The sequence below is a fragment of the Rana temporaria genome, chromosome 13 (genome assembly GCF_905171775.1).
Source record: "Rana temporaria chromosome 13, aRanTem1.1, whole genome shotgun sequence".
Taxonomy (NCBI): Eukaryota; Metazoa; Chordata; class Amphibia; order Anura; family Ranidae; genus Rana; species Rana temporaria.
In genome coordinates this window covers 74,097,912-74,113,078 of record NC_053501.1, presented here as the reverse complement: position 1 = coordinate 74,113,078, position 15,167 = coordinate 74,097,912, and the positions used below count along the sequence as shown (strand labels likewise).

Genomic DNA, 15,167 nt, shown 5'->3' with positions numbered 1-15,167 from the left:
AGGGCCACAGGCTGACAGAGACCCTTCTCTCATCACGAAGCACAGAAAAAAACTACTGTGACATGCGAAAAACGGGACATGCATGTATGCGTCCCTGATGTCCGAGGACGTCAGGACATCCCCCGGATGGAGCGCAGCTACCACCGAACAAATGGATTCCATGCGGAACTACCCGACGTTCACAAAAGGTATTTAGGGCCTGAGGCTCATAGAAAACCCCAAAACTCTCGCCCTGCAGGAAAGGTAAAATTACCCCGCAGATTAGCAAATCCCACACTGCCCAAGGCAGACCGACAGGCCGGGAGAGGAAGACACGAGGAAAGAACTTTGTTCTGTGGATAGGAGGAAACCCTATCTAGTATTTCGAAGAGACCACCTTGCAGACCCACTGGTCGGAGAGCAGGGAGGTTTCACCGAATTGTGAACCTGCAAGCCGCCCCTCCCACCTAGAGACAGGGATGGAAGGCTACATACATTGGCAGGATTTGGGTGCTGGCGTGATCAGCTTACGCACCCAGGGACGGATTAGTCCCCCAGGTGGGCCTTTGACGGCCTGGGAGGGTTGCCCCTAAATAATACACACACATAGTGTGTATGTATATTATGTAGGTGTATACACACATGTCTTTGGAGGAAACCGGAGTACCCGGAGGAAACCCACGCAGACACAGGGAGCGACAATGCAAGCTCCAGGCGGATTGACGTCTGTGTTCCGGATTCGAACCAATGACTCTCTTGCTGCTAAGTAATGGAGTTAAGCACTACACCACCGTGTGCATAAAACCATTCTTAAACAGATGCCCTGGATAACAAGGGCGCAGCATTCAATGAAGCATCACAGACCTATATGAGGCCCTGGACCAGCTGGTCTACTAGCCTAATAACCTCAGGAGAGAGTCAGTGCTCCTCCACTGTCTGGTGCAAAATGCTCACTCCGTGAGTTGTATACAGCACTAGGGGTCAGGACTACTCCAAGATGGCCGCCGAGCATTCAAAACGTGGCCACAGGAAAATGGCCGACAATGTAAGCTGCGCCATAGCGAGGCTACGACAAAATGGGCGCCAATGGGAGTTTTCAATGTAATTGAAAAACCTCCCAAAAAATGGCGCCAGCGCCGACTGAGACACCAGTGTAGTGGCCACAATAGGCCGCAAGCCAGACCCCAGCATGGTAAACGGGTCAGTACTTTGGATCTTCTATCAGTCAGATCCATACAAGCGGGGGTTCCCGGCCGGCGTGGAGGGACTACAAAAGCCCTCAGTGGCTTTTCTCATTCCGCATCTCAGAAATTATCAAAGAAGGACACAGAAGGAAAAAACCTACACAGCGGTCTGATTTGTGTGATCCAAAAAAGACCAAGCCCTCGGTGGAAACCCAGCTGCACTATGCAGCTTAGGAGAGTCCCTTGCAGCAGTAAAAAGCGCACCCATAAATGCCTTATTCTGCTTTTTTTTTTTAACTAGGTACCTGGTCCATGGCTTCATAACAGAACATTCCCCAGGGGATAACGGGGGAAGGGGGCACTCTTTTACCGCCCGCCCGCAGTCCACCCCCACCCTGGCACAAACTGTGTCCAGGACTAACAATAAAAACTCTGTGGGAATCCCAGGTGCTAACACCTGCTGCCACCACCAGCATGTGGGGGAAGGACCCAGATACTGACTCCAATATTTACATAGTGTGTATTATAATATGCACACCTGTCCATACAAATAGACAAAAGCTCCTAGAGCCCTATTCAGGGCCTCTCACCCACTTGCTGCGCTAACCAGGGGACTCCCTTTGGAGGAGACTGCCCAGCGCTGCCTGTGAGAGGAAAAGAACCGTGAGGTAACTTCTGCATGGGCCTTTGTTTAAACAAGAAAAGCCTCATAGGGCTTTTTTATGCAAGGATAAGACACAGATACAGCATAAAAAGCAAAACCGTTACAGGTGTCACCAGTCAACTACTCGCTGAAGTGTAATCAAACATCTGTGCTCATCACAGGGCTTTTTAACAGTGAAAAATCCCTCACAGGAAAGCCCAATACAAAAAAGAAAAAACACAGGCCAGATAACACAGTCCCCTCAGGAAGGCCCCCTCCCCCATGACAGCGGCAATGTTAGCAATGCAGCAAGGGAAAGGAGCAGGGAAGGGAGGAGAAGGGACCCCCCGAACCCCAGGAATGCCCAGCCGTACCAACCCACCGAAGCAGGAGGGACTGTACTTACCCGTCCAAGCGAGGACTTGCTGACGCATTCCTGACAGAACTACAACCGAAATGGAGGTAGCTGTTGGCCCGGTCCAATCTGAGTGAGACAACACCACAGCCCAGTAATATGTGGACCTCGGAGCAAAGCTCACCGGCCACCCCAGGAGTCATGGGGTATGGCGTGGCAGACCAAGCCTCTTTGCAAAGGTGTGCCCACGCTTGCTGGTCGGACAGACTACAAGGATCTAGATTATCCAGCCTGTCTCTCAGCCGACAGTTGAAAGAAGATTCTTCAAGAAAAAGTAAAATAAAATTTCTCCTCAGGGTGCTGGGCCCAAAGGGAGCCATACGTCCTTCTCCTTGCTAGGCAGAACGAAACTGAGGCTGCAAGCTGCAGTGAGGAGGGTTATGTCTGGAGGGACCGCCCCCCTGGGTGGGGCTGTTTAACTCTGTTAATGTAACATGTATTTAATATGTTTCTGCCTAGTCCTCTCCTGTAAACAGGAAACATAACCCACGTGTCAAGATTTAAGGAGCTGTGTCCGTCCATGGACGATAAGAGAAAGAGGATTTTATAATAAGGACTGAATAATTTGTCACCAGGATAGCCTCAATTCAATGGTTTGCGGCCTCCTTTGGTGCAAGGGTTTGGCATGTGGTGGGTGAGGTTGATAAATTACTGAGGGTCTGGGCATGACCCAGCTGTCTTGGTCCATGTTGGAACCAAATTCAGAATACATGGAAGGTGGAGGCTCCTTAAGAATCAATTTAACCACTTGGCCTCCGGAAGGTTTTACCCCCTTCCTAACATCATCTCGGTCAAGAGAAAGGTCTCTCTTTGATAGAAAACTGGATGATAAAGAGTTATCTTAAACTCAACGGGGCGAAAACAGAACTCCTTCTGTTTCACGCCAATCGTAAGAGACTCAACCAGCAACACTCTGGACTCCTCCGCCCATTCTGGGCCAAATCATCACCCCTAGCACCAGAGTCAAAAGTCTCGGGGTCATCTTCGACACCTACATGACAATGGATGCACAAATAGGGTCAGTAGTCAGCGGATCTCACCATCTGCTGCGCCTACTACGTAGACTTATCCCATTCATTCCCAAAGAAGACATAGCGGTCGTAGTGGGAGCAATTGTAAACTCCAGACTGGACTATGCAAATTCCCTTTACCTCGGACTCCCAAAGTACCAAATCACTGGTCTGCAAGTCGTTCAAAACTCGGCCGCAAGATTGGTGACTGGGAAAAAAAACCTGGGAATCAATCTCACCTTCACTGAGAACCCTTCACTGGTTGCCAGTAAAAGACAGAATTGCATTTAAAGCACTCTGTCTGACACATAAGTGAATCCATGGGAAGGCCCCCCAATATCTATGCGAAAAAATAAAAGCTCACAACCCCAATCGCGTTCTGCGATCCACAAATCAAAACCTGCTCCAGATACCCAAAGCCAAATACAAGTCCAAAGGAGAGCGAATATTTGCGCTCCAGGGTCCCAGACTATGGAATGCTTTACCAACCAGCATTCGGTTGGAGGAGAATCACTTGACCTTTAGAAGAAAGATCAAAGCTCATCTCTTTTGATATCAAAAGAGACAGGAACACCGAGCGCCCAGAGGCGATTTAGTTTGCATGTGCTGCGCTATATAAGTTCTTCACTCACTCACTCAACCAGGGCATTTTTTGCTATTCGGCACTGCACCAAAATGTATGTATTTTTTTTTACAGAAATAGAGCTTTCTTTTAGTGGTATTTGGTCACCACTGGGTTTTTTTTTTCTCACAGAGGGGCTTCTCAACAACACCAGATGTCGATGTGATTTGGACTGTTGCAACTGCGTGAATAGAAGACGGGTGTCATTAGGTCACACGGTGCCACAGGAGCCACATTCAAAAAGGTGTCTGAAAATTGTCACGCTTATATAAAAATTGTCCACGCATAAGTGGTATCGCTTTTGGAATAAGGGTGACACCAAGTCCCAAACAATCTGGTCACTGCTCAACCATGTAGTGGCGGTGATCAGGGACACTGATGACAGTATGAAAAAAAAAAAAAAAAACATTTTTTTCAATTGTTTATTTTTTTTTATGTATTACATTGTTTTTCTTTATGATTTTTTTACACACTGACCAAAGCAATATAATGTTACCATTATAGTATTACAGTATGTATTACAGTAACATTGTACTACTTTGGGGAAGTGATTTAATTTTTTTTACACATTATGACTGCTTATAGCAGTGCAGTGCATTGATATAAGCAAGCATTTTACTGAATGAAATGATTGTTTAGCTGCGATTAGTCAACGCTAATGACATGGTACAGATGGGCTGTGATTGGCCCTGTCTATACCATGTGATCACATTGACCAATCACAGCCAGCAACACGGCATGAAAGGAAGCCATCCATTGTTTAAAATTGTCTTGTGACCTGCTGTGATTTGTCACAGCGGTCACATGGTACCAGCAGCGAGCTAGTACACCGATCAGTCACCGTCTGTTGGACACAGCCAGTGACAGATTGCACCACTGCGCGGCCTCGCGAGTGGCGCTTTCTGAGAGGATGTCACATAATATCTGCTCAGAATGGTAAAGCCACTGCTCGGCTGTCACTCTGCTATAGGCCAGATGGGAAGGTGTTATTTGGTATTGCTGAATCTTGGCTTTATTCTTCGCATGACTGGGCTATTAATGTTCCTGGTTCCATGCTCTCTTTCAGGGAAACGGGGTAAAAAGGAAAGATGGTGGGGTCTGTCTCTATTTAAGAAGTGACCTCAAAGCGAGTCTGAAAGAGGACCTAGTTGATGGAGAGTGTGATGAGGCTGAAGAAGTATAAGTGGATTTCATCACTCATTCCCCATAGATGTGCAGAAAGTCTATAAGGATCAAGAGAGCAGATTTATTATCAAAGGTACGCTCTCTGGTAGAGATATCACAATTGCTAACGTTTATGCTCCAAATAAAACTCAATCCACATTTTTCACACAATTCTTCATTAAATTGCAACAATTCCACTCCCCACATATTATTTTAGGTGGTGACTAACTCAGTCCCACAACCTATAGAACATAAAGTGTAGCGCTAAATATAGGTGAATATGAGATTGGATATGTTGATAAATAACCAATCATATAAAACTGTACATGTGAAACATGATGAAAATATCCACAAACATAAACTGAAAAAAAGTCTCTACTGAATAGATCCTCAAAACCAGTTCATAATTGGCAATTGTGCAAAAAATTGAAGTGGCTAATCTTCATAGATAAAAGATGGAAAAAATCCAGCACCGAAGTGAGTGGAGGCTTACCAGAAGCAGTGGACCCAAAATAGGCATATACCTAGTGGGTCATATGCGCTTGTGATTGATGGTACCAGCATAGAGGTGAAGTCCAACGCAGGACTAACTCAGTCCCACAACCTAACCTAGACAGAAGCAAACAAACCCAAAACATTTTCAAAGACAACTACTTCTCTCCTACATGATCTGCAACTGATAGACACATGGAGAGCCTTGAATATTGGTGCAAGAGATTATACATTTTATTCGCATCCACATGACTCCAATTATTTTGGCAAATTCCCTAGACTCCAATATACACCCTTGCACCTGGTCCAACCACCACATAGTGGCTCTGAACACTCAATTTATTGGCCTCACCTCCACCCCCTATTCGTGGAGATTAAACAAATCCCTATTAACTGACCCAAGGCACCAACAAGAGATAGCTACTGAAATCTCAGAATATTTCACTTTTAATGCAACCCCAGAAATGTCTCCCCCCACGCTCTGGTCGGCTCATAAAGCCGTTATTAGAGGTCACCTCATCAGAAGGGCAGCACAATTTAACAAGATCAATCTGGAAAAAATTAACTCCCTCACAAAGGAACTCCATAACCTATACAGAGACCACACGAATACACATGACCCAGACGTTTTCAAACTGATATCGCTTAAACGCAACGAATTAGATGCATTATTGTCCTCTAAAGCAGAAAAAGCTCTTTGCTGGTCTAAGGCTAGATTTTTTTTTATCTAGCAACTCTTACTCCACAATGTTTGCACAAAAACTCAACCAATCAATAAAACCTACCCATATTTACAAACTAAAGAATAATGCAAACCAATTGGTCACACACCCCCAAGAAGTGCTTTCAATCTTCACTAAATTTTATTCTGATCTTCTCTCCACACCAAACTCCTCTCCCCCCTTCCTCCTCATCCCCTTGGCTGAATAGTCTTCCCCTCCCAAAACTTAAACAAACACAGATAGTCTTAACCACTTAAGGACCGGACCAATATGCAGCTAAATGACCCAAGGGGTTTTTACAATTCGGCACTGCGTCGCTTTAACAGACAATTGCGCGGTCGTGCGACGTGGCTCCCAAACAAAATTGGCGTTTTTTCCCCACAAATAGAGCTTTGTTTTGGTGGTATTTGATCACCTCTGCGGTTTTTATTTTTTGCGCTATAAACAAAAATAGAGCGACAATTTTGAAAAAAATTCTATATTTTTTACTTTTTGCTATAATAAATATCGCCCAAAAACATATCTAAAAAATTTATTTTTTTCCTCAGTTTAGGCCGATACGTATTCATCTAACTATTTTTGGTAAAAAAAAATCACAATAAGCGTGTATCGATTGGTTTGCGCAAAATGTATAGCGTTTACAAAATAGGGGATAGTTTTATTGCATTTTTATTCATTTTTTTTTTTACTACTAATGGCGGCGATCAGCGATTTTTTTTCGTGACTGCGACATTATGGCGGACACTTCGGACAATTTTGACACATTTTTGGGACCACTGTCATTTTCACAGCAAAAAATGCATTTAAATTGCATTCTTTATTGTGAAAATGACAGTTGCAGTTTGGGAGTTAACCACAAGGGGGCGCTGAACGTGCTAGGCTTCACCTAGTGTGTGTTTACAACAGTAGGGGGGTGTGGCTGTAGGACTGACGTCATCGATTGTGTCTCCCCTATAAAGGGGATGACACGATCGATGCGCCGCCACAGTGAAGCACGGGGAAGCTGTGTTTACATACGGCTCTCCCCGTTCTTCAGCTCCGGGGAGCGATCGCGACTATAAACGAATAGCCGCGCCGTCGTCCCGGATCACTCCCCGAGGGGATCCGACCGCGACCCACGTCTAGGCAGGCACGTACAGGTACGTTGATGTGCCTGTCCGTGCCATTCTGCCGACGTATATCTACATGCGGCGGTCGGGAAGTGGTTAATTTACAATGCTCAGAAGAGGAATTTGTTCAAATAATAAAAACACTGAAGAAAAATTTGGCCCCTGGTCCAGGTGGCTTTTCATCTTTATATTACAAACAATACTCCCAGCTTTTAGTTCCACGCCTAGCGAAATTATTTAACTGCATCCTGAAGGGTGAACACTTCCCGGATGAGATGTTACTCGCCAATATGTCCCTCATACCAAAACCTAATAAAGACCACACACTACCCCAAAATTACAGACCAATTTCAGTTATAAATAACGACCTCAAAATCTTTAGTAGACTCCTTGCAAACAGACTCTCCACAATTATTCCCACTCTGATCTCCCCTTACCAATCTGGCTTCATTCCAGGCAGGCAAATTACTGACAACATCAGACTGGTCACGAACATCATTCAGGACGCTAATGTAAACTCCAAATCACTCCTGATGCTCAGCCTTGATATTAATAAAGCCTTCGACAGCGTCTCCTGGACATACCTAGACACAGTACTTCACAATTTCGGCTTTAATGGGGAATTTTTACATGCCTTGCACGCACTCTACCATAATCCCTCTACTAGAATACGTTTTGGGGAAATTGTGTGCTCTCTGCCTGGAGATAATCGATTTATTCCTTAACTGATCTCAATATCTCCCAGGCAGAGAGAGGGCAGGTGTACTATAAAAGCTGGCTGTGGTAATGTCGTCTGCTACTGTCATGTAAATGAACCTTAGTCTGGCTCTCAGGAACCTTTCATGGTGTGATGCTAATTGACACTGTATTGTGTGAATTTCGATTGATAAATGTGTATTGTGTAGCAGGTGAGAAGAGCTTATCTTTTGTCACCTAAATGATTAGTAATTAACTCATGTATATTATCTCAGAGACAGAATGTCTGTCTCCTAAAATATGTGTATTGGAGGCTCGTTAGTACCCATTGTATGATGTGGGTGGAGTGTGTCATTGGCCATCCGATTACTGCAAGTATTTTTTTTGGTGTATATAAGAGCCTGCCTTCTCAATAAAGATGTTCTATGCATGGTACACCATTTATGAAGTCTTGGCTCATGTTTGGGGGAATATTCTAACCATTGGGAAGAATCATCCTGGAAACTGCATTCATCTCCACTATCCCTCTACCTCCTATGGTAGCGATAATCACTTAAGCTCGGCGATTGAGGGATGGAAAGAAGGCCGCAGTACCATAACCACTGCAGGTCTTAAAGCGGAGTTCCAACTACAATTAGCATTTTTTAAATGCATGTCCTTTCATCCTGCGTTTTTATAATATAAATCCGGTCACTTACTATTTTACAATCCGCATAGATACTCAAAAGAGATAGTTTGTAAAACTGTCTACACCATTGTCATTTTACTTGTGGGCATTGTGAAGCCTACAAGAACTTACTTCCTGGAAGTCTTGGATGGGGAGTGATAATTGGACAGCGCACTGCATCCTGGGAAATGATGACACACATTTCCCAGGAGCATTAGAGGGAGATGTCAGAATCCTAGGTGCTTTCAAAGGCAGATTTCATGGGACCGCATAGCAACAGGCATTTCCAGATGAGTAAAAAAAAAAAAATAAAAAAATTATTTTTTTCTTTTTTATGTCTAATGAGCACAATAATGAAAAAAAAATTGTTGGGATGGAAACTCCACTTTAACATATATTTATGAAAATTGTACAAACCTTTAGGATGCCTTTGTCTTCAAGCACCACTTGAAGACCGTTTTTGAAGACTCCTGGTCCCATGGTGAGGATATCAAAGAGGTAAACATGCTTCCTAGTGGCAACCTGAAACAGTAAAACACAATTGCAAACAAAACGCAATCCGAATTGAGAAAAAAAAATGCCCAGCCTACAGTTGAAGCAGCAGAAAAAAAAAATGATCACAGCAAAGTTAGAAAAACTGTGGCAAGTCTGTGGTTAACCACTGCTTACCAGGACCTTGTGCTCAGTTTGTATAGTGATCACAGGACAGTCTCAAATATGTGTACTTTATGCTTAGAATCCATATTTAAGACTGTCCTGCGATTATCACACTTCCTTTTGTGGCAAGGACAGACAAAAAGGTGAATTTTTGCAACAGTAAAGCAGATTATAAAGTACATTAGAACAAAATGTAATTTCTAACCTTGTTGAATTTTTTGATCTTTTTCAGGCACCTGCAATCCTTTAATTCTTTTTTTTTTAGTAAGACTGGTGGCCATTATTATTGCAGCCACTAGTTTTATAAGGTCTTCACAGTAGATTTATGTTGTATCGGGCACTCCTGTGTACACATTCAAGAACCTACCATCTTGTGAGCACTTTGCGTCAATAAACGTATTCTAATACATTTTCACTGTGATAACATGTGTGGCCACTGGCAAGCAAAAATGTATATAACCAAACCTAAACACTTATTCCAAAAACACACACGCACAAGACCATGAGCTGTAACAGGTACATGTTTCTTGGGCACCCTCCCCAGCTGGAATCACTCCTCTTAGATAACAGCAAAAGGCAACTCTTGCTGGAACAGATAGAGCTCACCAAGGAGCCAACATAAAGCCAGTTAAACCATGTTAAAGCGAAAAGAACTGTAAAACTCACAAAGAATCGCTGACGACCAGGAATCGTACAGCGGCCTGACGTCACCCATAAAAATTGTTTTATGGGTGAACTCCCGCTTTAAAGGAGGAGACAGGCTGCTCAGCCATGTTGCCATAGGGCTGAATTGCCAAAAACAATCTAAAACCTATTAAATTTAGATCACAAAATGCCAGTAGGTCTGAAACCTTTCTAGATAATTAAAGCACCATATAAACTACTCACAGTCCAGCATTGATAACCACAGTTAAGGAAAACCGCTCATACTTATCACAGGTCAATGTAAATATACAAATAAAATTATCTAATGTCCCCAATATTCCTACATGGATGACCAGCCTTCAGGTAAGTTGAATACACTGTATACATAATGATCAAAAATCAAACATTCAGTACAAAATCAATCAAATCAAAACCTATTAGAAAACAGAATATAAAAGCATACAGAAAGAAAAAACACAATAAGATAAAACACGCATGACAAAAAAAGTACAAATACATGGTAACTGTGTTAATGCATGTCATGTGTCAGCCATATCAGAACTATTTTTCAGTGGCGCTGCATCATTTCATGATGTTATAACTTTTTTGTCACTATGATAGAGGTAGTAAGAGTGAGTAACCTGTATAGCGCTACAAATGCAAACTAAATCGGCTCAAGACGCTTTTTGCATCCAGCGTCGTCCTGATCCTTCAGAAGAGGTGGGTCTTTCGTTTTTCTCCTAAAAGCCTGATGTTTTCTTCCATGGGGATGGTTATGGGTAGAGTGTTCCAGAGCCGAGGTCCTTGGACTGCAAATCTTCGTTCTCCCTTAGATGTGTAGCGGGATTTGGAGGAGGTTTTGGTTAGTTGACCGGAGGACGCGATTGGTGACGTGGGGTTTTATTTTCTCGCTTAAGTATTAAGGAGCATTTCCTTGTGTGCATTTGTGAGTGAGGCAGAGGGTCTTGAATGTGACACGATCCTTTAGCCCAGGACCAGAACAGGGTCCACCCATACTAGACTATAATCACAGATTTGCTTTCAGGTATTGGATGCAAGAATCAAAAATCTGACCATTTTATTTTACGAAATGGAACCCATCAGGTTTGCTCTCTTTAGAATTGCCGGCAATAAAAAATAAAAAAAATAGTGTGGGGGTCCCCCCCCCAGGTCCATACCAGGCCCTTGGGTCTAGTAATGGATTTGGAGGGCACCCCATGCCAAAATAAAAATGGCGTGTGGGTCCCCCCAAAATCCATACCAGACCCTTATCCGAGCATGCAGCCCGGCAGGTTAGGAAAGGGTGAGCCAGCCCCCCCCCCCCAACCATACCAGACTGCATGCCATGGGGGGGATGGGTACATTAAGCCGATCTATATCATTGTCTGCTTTTTCAATGGGTCATTTTTCAATGGCATCATTTATTTTTCCAATGAGTGGTTGGGAGCTGATAGTTTAGCGCCATTTCTGGTATTGGAGAAATTATTTACATTTTTTAGGTTAGTTTCCCCCCCCCCTCTCTAAAAGCTACTCCCCCCCCCCCCCCCACAAAGTTCTGCATTACATATATCTCAACGGGAAAAAAGACCTTGGGACTATATTATTTATTTTGCCCATAGCCATTATGTCTAAAAAAAAAAAAAAAAAAGGGGTTTAAAATACAACTAGATGGTATTATATAATGACAAAGCTGCATAAATGCTTTCAGCTATTTTTTTATTTTTTTTTAATCAGTCTTTAAATAGGAAATGGGACTTGCCTAAACGTAACAAAATGCTACAGCACTTCAGGTAAAACAATTGAATACACATTACCTGTAGCCAACAAAGTTTTCCATAGCGACCCAAGTTCAGACCAGCAGCTCCTAAACTTATGACCTTCTGGCTTTTGAGATGCAGAATCTAAAACATGGAACAAAGAGAATAATGTCTGAGGATGTTAAAAGGTTGAGGTTGCAGTTGGCAATTCCCAAACTCTGATAAACTGCCTTATCTTATGCTGTTATAGTGCATTTAAAGCCCAACTCCAAGTAAAAACCCTCCTTTGAAGCATGGATGCCACTGAATTGCAAAGGTTAAATGCTTGTTTAGGCCAAGAGGACAGACAGAACAATTTTACTTACCTGGATTGATGGATTTGAATAACATGGATTAGAGAGGTTGCGCAGGGTTTACTTTTTTAAAAAGGATATTCACTTAGATGGCCTACAACCAGAACTGCTTAATCCTGGCGCAGTCCTAGAAAATATGCCTTTAGCGTCAACACATCAACATTTATCATCTGTACTTAGAAATATACTAGCGGTACAGGAGGAGTTTTTCCATCTTGCCATAAGCTTGTAATTGGTCTCTGACATCTGTTGCAGATTGAGGCTCTATGTGCAAAGAATATATTAGGTCTGGTTTGTTATTAGTAGAATTAGGTGCTCAAATCCCACCCATTTTTTAAATAAAGAAACCTGGATGCAAGATATGGTATTCTCCTCAAAGTACCTTGTTGGGAGTAGATCGTCTCGTAAAGGACAAGTGGGCACAAATTCTTTGCCATCTGGCAGGGAATGTGTGCAAGCCGGTTACGCCTTCAGAAACCCAAATCTTGCATCTCAAAATCTGACTGCAGGGGCGCTGGGGTCTTCCAAATCGGCAGTGGTGATGAAGCTTTGTACAGGATCTATTTAATTGTTCCCAGGTTTTAAAAAAGCAGCCATTGTGACTGGGCAAAAATTTTGGGTGACCAATAATAGGCAACACTGGTGAGTTAGTAATTTCCATTTTTCTTAAGACTTTTAGGGTAGAGCCAAATCGATGGGTGTTTGATTAGGGACTTTCAAGTTTTCCTGCCCAGAGTGCACCTGACAGAGGGATAGGCAGACAATCAACAGAGATGCCAAGTTAAGAATCTCAGCGACATCAGGCGATTATGCAGGTTAGAAATGTTGCCGAATTTGACCTGGAAAAGCAGAGTTTGTTTCTTACCGGTAACTCCGTTTCCAGTAGTCTTCCAAGGCAGCCCTTGAGAGATGGAGCTCCTCCTCACAATCAGGAAACACATTGCCATAATTTCCTCCCTTTAAGAGGCGGTCCCCCTCAGGTCCCTGGTCAGTCATCCCCGAGAACCGAAGGCCAGATTCTGAAACTATATAATAACACACAACACAACCCCACAAGGTTAGACATTTTAGGGCGAGATCGTGCTGCCTTGGAAGACTACTGGAAACAGAGTTACGGGTAAGAAACCAACGCTGCTTTTCCCCCAGTCGTCTTCCAAGTCAGCCCTTGAGAGGATAACCAAGAACTCACCAGATCCAGGGTGGGACAACAGCTTGGAGGACTTTCCTACCAAAAGCCTGGTCCTGGCTGAAAATCAGATCCAGTCTGTAATGCTGAACAAAGGTCTAGAATCTTGAACAGGTTGCAGCCCTGTAGATTTGTTCTGGAGTGGCTCCTGCCCTTTCTGCCCATGAGGCTGCTGAAGCCCTTGTAGAATGAGCTTTAAAAGTTCTTTTGGCAGTGTTTTCTCCATAACACTAACATTCTATTAAAGGCTGCCTTGATCCATCTGGCAATTGTCTTTTTGGACGCTTGTTTGCCCTTCAGTTGGCCTGCGTACAAGATGAATAGAGCATCTGATGTTCTAAATTCATTAGTGACTAAATATTGAAGTAGACACCTTCTGACATCCAGGAAACTTAATTCTTGCTCTTTGCTGTTTTTTGGTGAACTGCAAAATGAAGGTAAAACTATATGCTGGGATTTATGAAAAGTTGACGTCACTTTTGGAGTAAATCCCGAATCTGTTTGAAGGACGATTCGATCGTCATGGATCTTCAAAAAAGTTTCTCAGATAAAGCCTGCATTTCTCCTATCCTACGTGCCGTTGTGATGGCTACGAGAAAACGGTTTTAAGAGTCAATAATCTTAAAGATGTCTCTTGAAGTGGCTCGAAGGGAGGTTTAATGATCCCCCTGATCACCACCGATAAATCCCATGTGAGACATTTTTGTGTCTTGGGCTTTTTGTATTTCGCCAATGCCCTGCAAAAATGAGAGAACAACGGGTCCTCTTGTAGTGTCCTTCCCAGATACACCGACAGCGCTGTAATCTGAACTTTCAGTGTACTGAGCGCTAGCCCTTTATCAGCGCCTTGTTGTAAAAATTCAAGGATGGTCGTGTATCCATTTTCTGTCTTTGGTTTTCAGTGCACCAACTGTTGAACTTCTTCCAGATCTTTTTGTAAATGGCTCTGGTGTTTGGCTTCCTGGTGCCCAGAAGCGTTGCCACTACTTTCTCTGAGCATCCTTTTGATCTCAAGAGGTCCTCCTCAGAAACAAGGCCACCCATTTGAAACGTTCTTGTTTTAGGCCTGTCAGGGGACCCTGACACATCAGGTCTGCCCTGTGAGGTAGAAGCCACAGCTCTTCTGCCGAGAGACTGAGAAGTTGAGAGAACCAGGCTCTTGGGCCAGTATGGTGCGATTAGTATAAGTTTTGTCTGTTCCTGTAGAAACTTCTTTACCACCCGTGGAATCGGATGAACCGGAGGGAAGGCATAGCAGATTTTGAAGTTCCAAGGATTTTGGAGAGCGTCTATCCCAAGAGGTTGATCTTGCTGGTTTAGCCAGAATAAACGCTTCACCTGAGCATTCTTTCGAGAGGCAAACAGATTTATGCTTGGGACTCCCCAGCGGGCTGTAATTTCCTTGAACACCTTCAGGTGTAATACCCATTCCTCTTGGGAGATCTCCTGGCGGCTGAAGAAGTCCCCTACTTGGTTGTCTTCTCCATTTAGATGGATTGCTCCTAGTGACAGCAGGTTCCCTTCTGCCCATCGGCATATCTGATTGGAGATGTGGCTTAGAGATGGGCTTCTTGTGCCCCCTCGTTTGTTCACATAAGCCACTGCTGTGGCGTTGTCTGAAAGTATCAGGATGTGACGACTTCTTAGTTGGTTCTGAAAGAACTCTATGGCTTTGGCTATCGCCATGAGTTCTCTCCAGTTCGAGAATGCTTTGGCTTCCTCCGGGTACCACCTCCCCTGAGCAGGTTACCTTGCTAGGTGAGCTTCCCAATTACTTGCGTCTGGTCAATTTCTGGGAGATCGGAAATGACCAAGCCAGACCCCGATTTAGGTTTGTGTGGACCCTCCACCCCCATAGTGACTTCT

The 15,167-nt window shown here is 43.7% G+C and overlaps 1 protein-coding gene across 1 annotated transcript in view; it reads right to left on the bottom strand.

Annotated features, from left to right (window-relative positions):
• The window catches only part of EXD1 (exonuclease 3'-5' domain containing 1), a 220,208-nt gene that overhangs the window by 49,640 nt on the left and 155,401 nt on the right, over nucleotides 1-15,167 (bottom strand). Inside the window, exons 7-8 of the mRNA XM_040332834.1 lie at nucleotides 11,820-11,906; nucleotides 9,121-9,225 (exon numbers count right to left, since the gene is read on the bottom strand). Coding sequence (XP_040188768.1) covers nucleotides 9,121-9,225; nucleotides 11,820-11,906 — 192 coding nt within the window. The remainder of the gene's footprint in view (nucleotides 1-9,120; nucleotides 9,226-11,819; nucleotides 11,907-15,167) is intronic.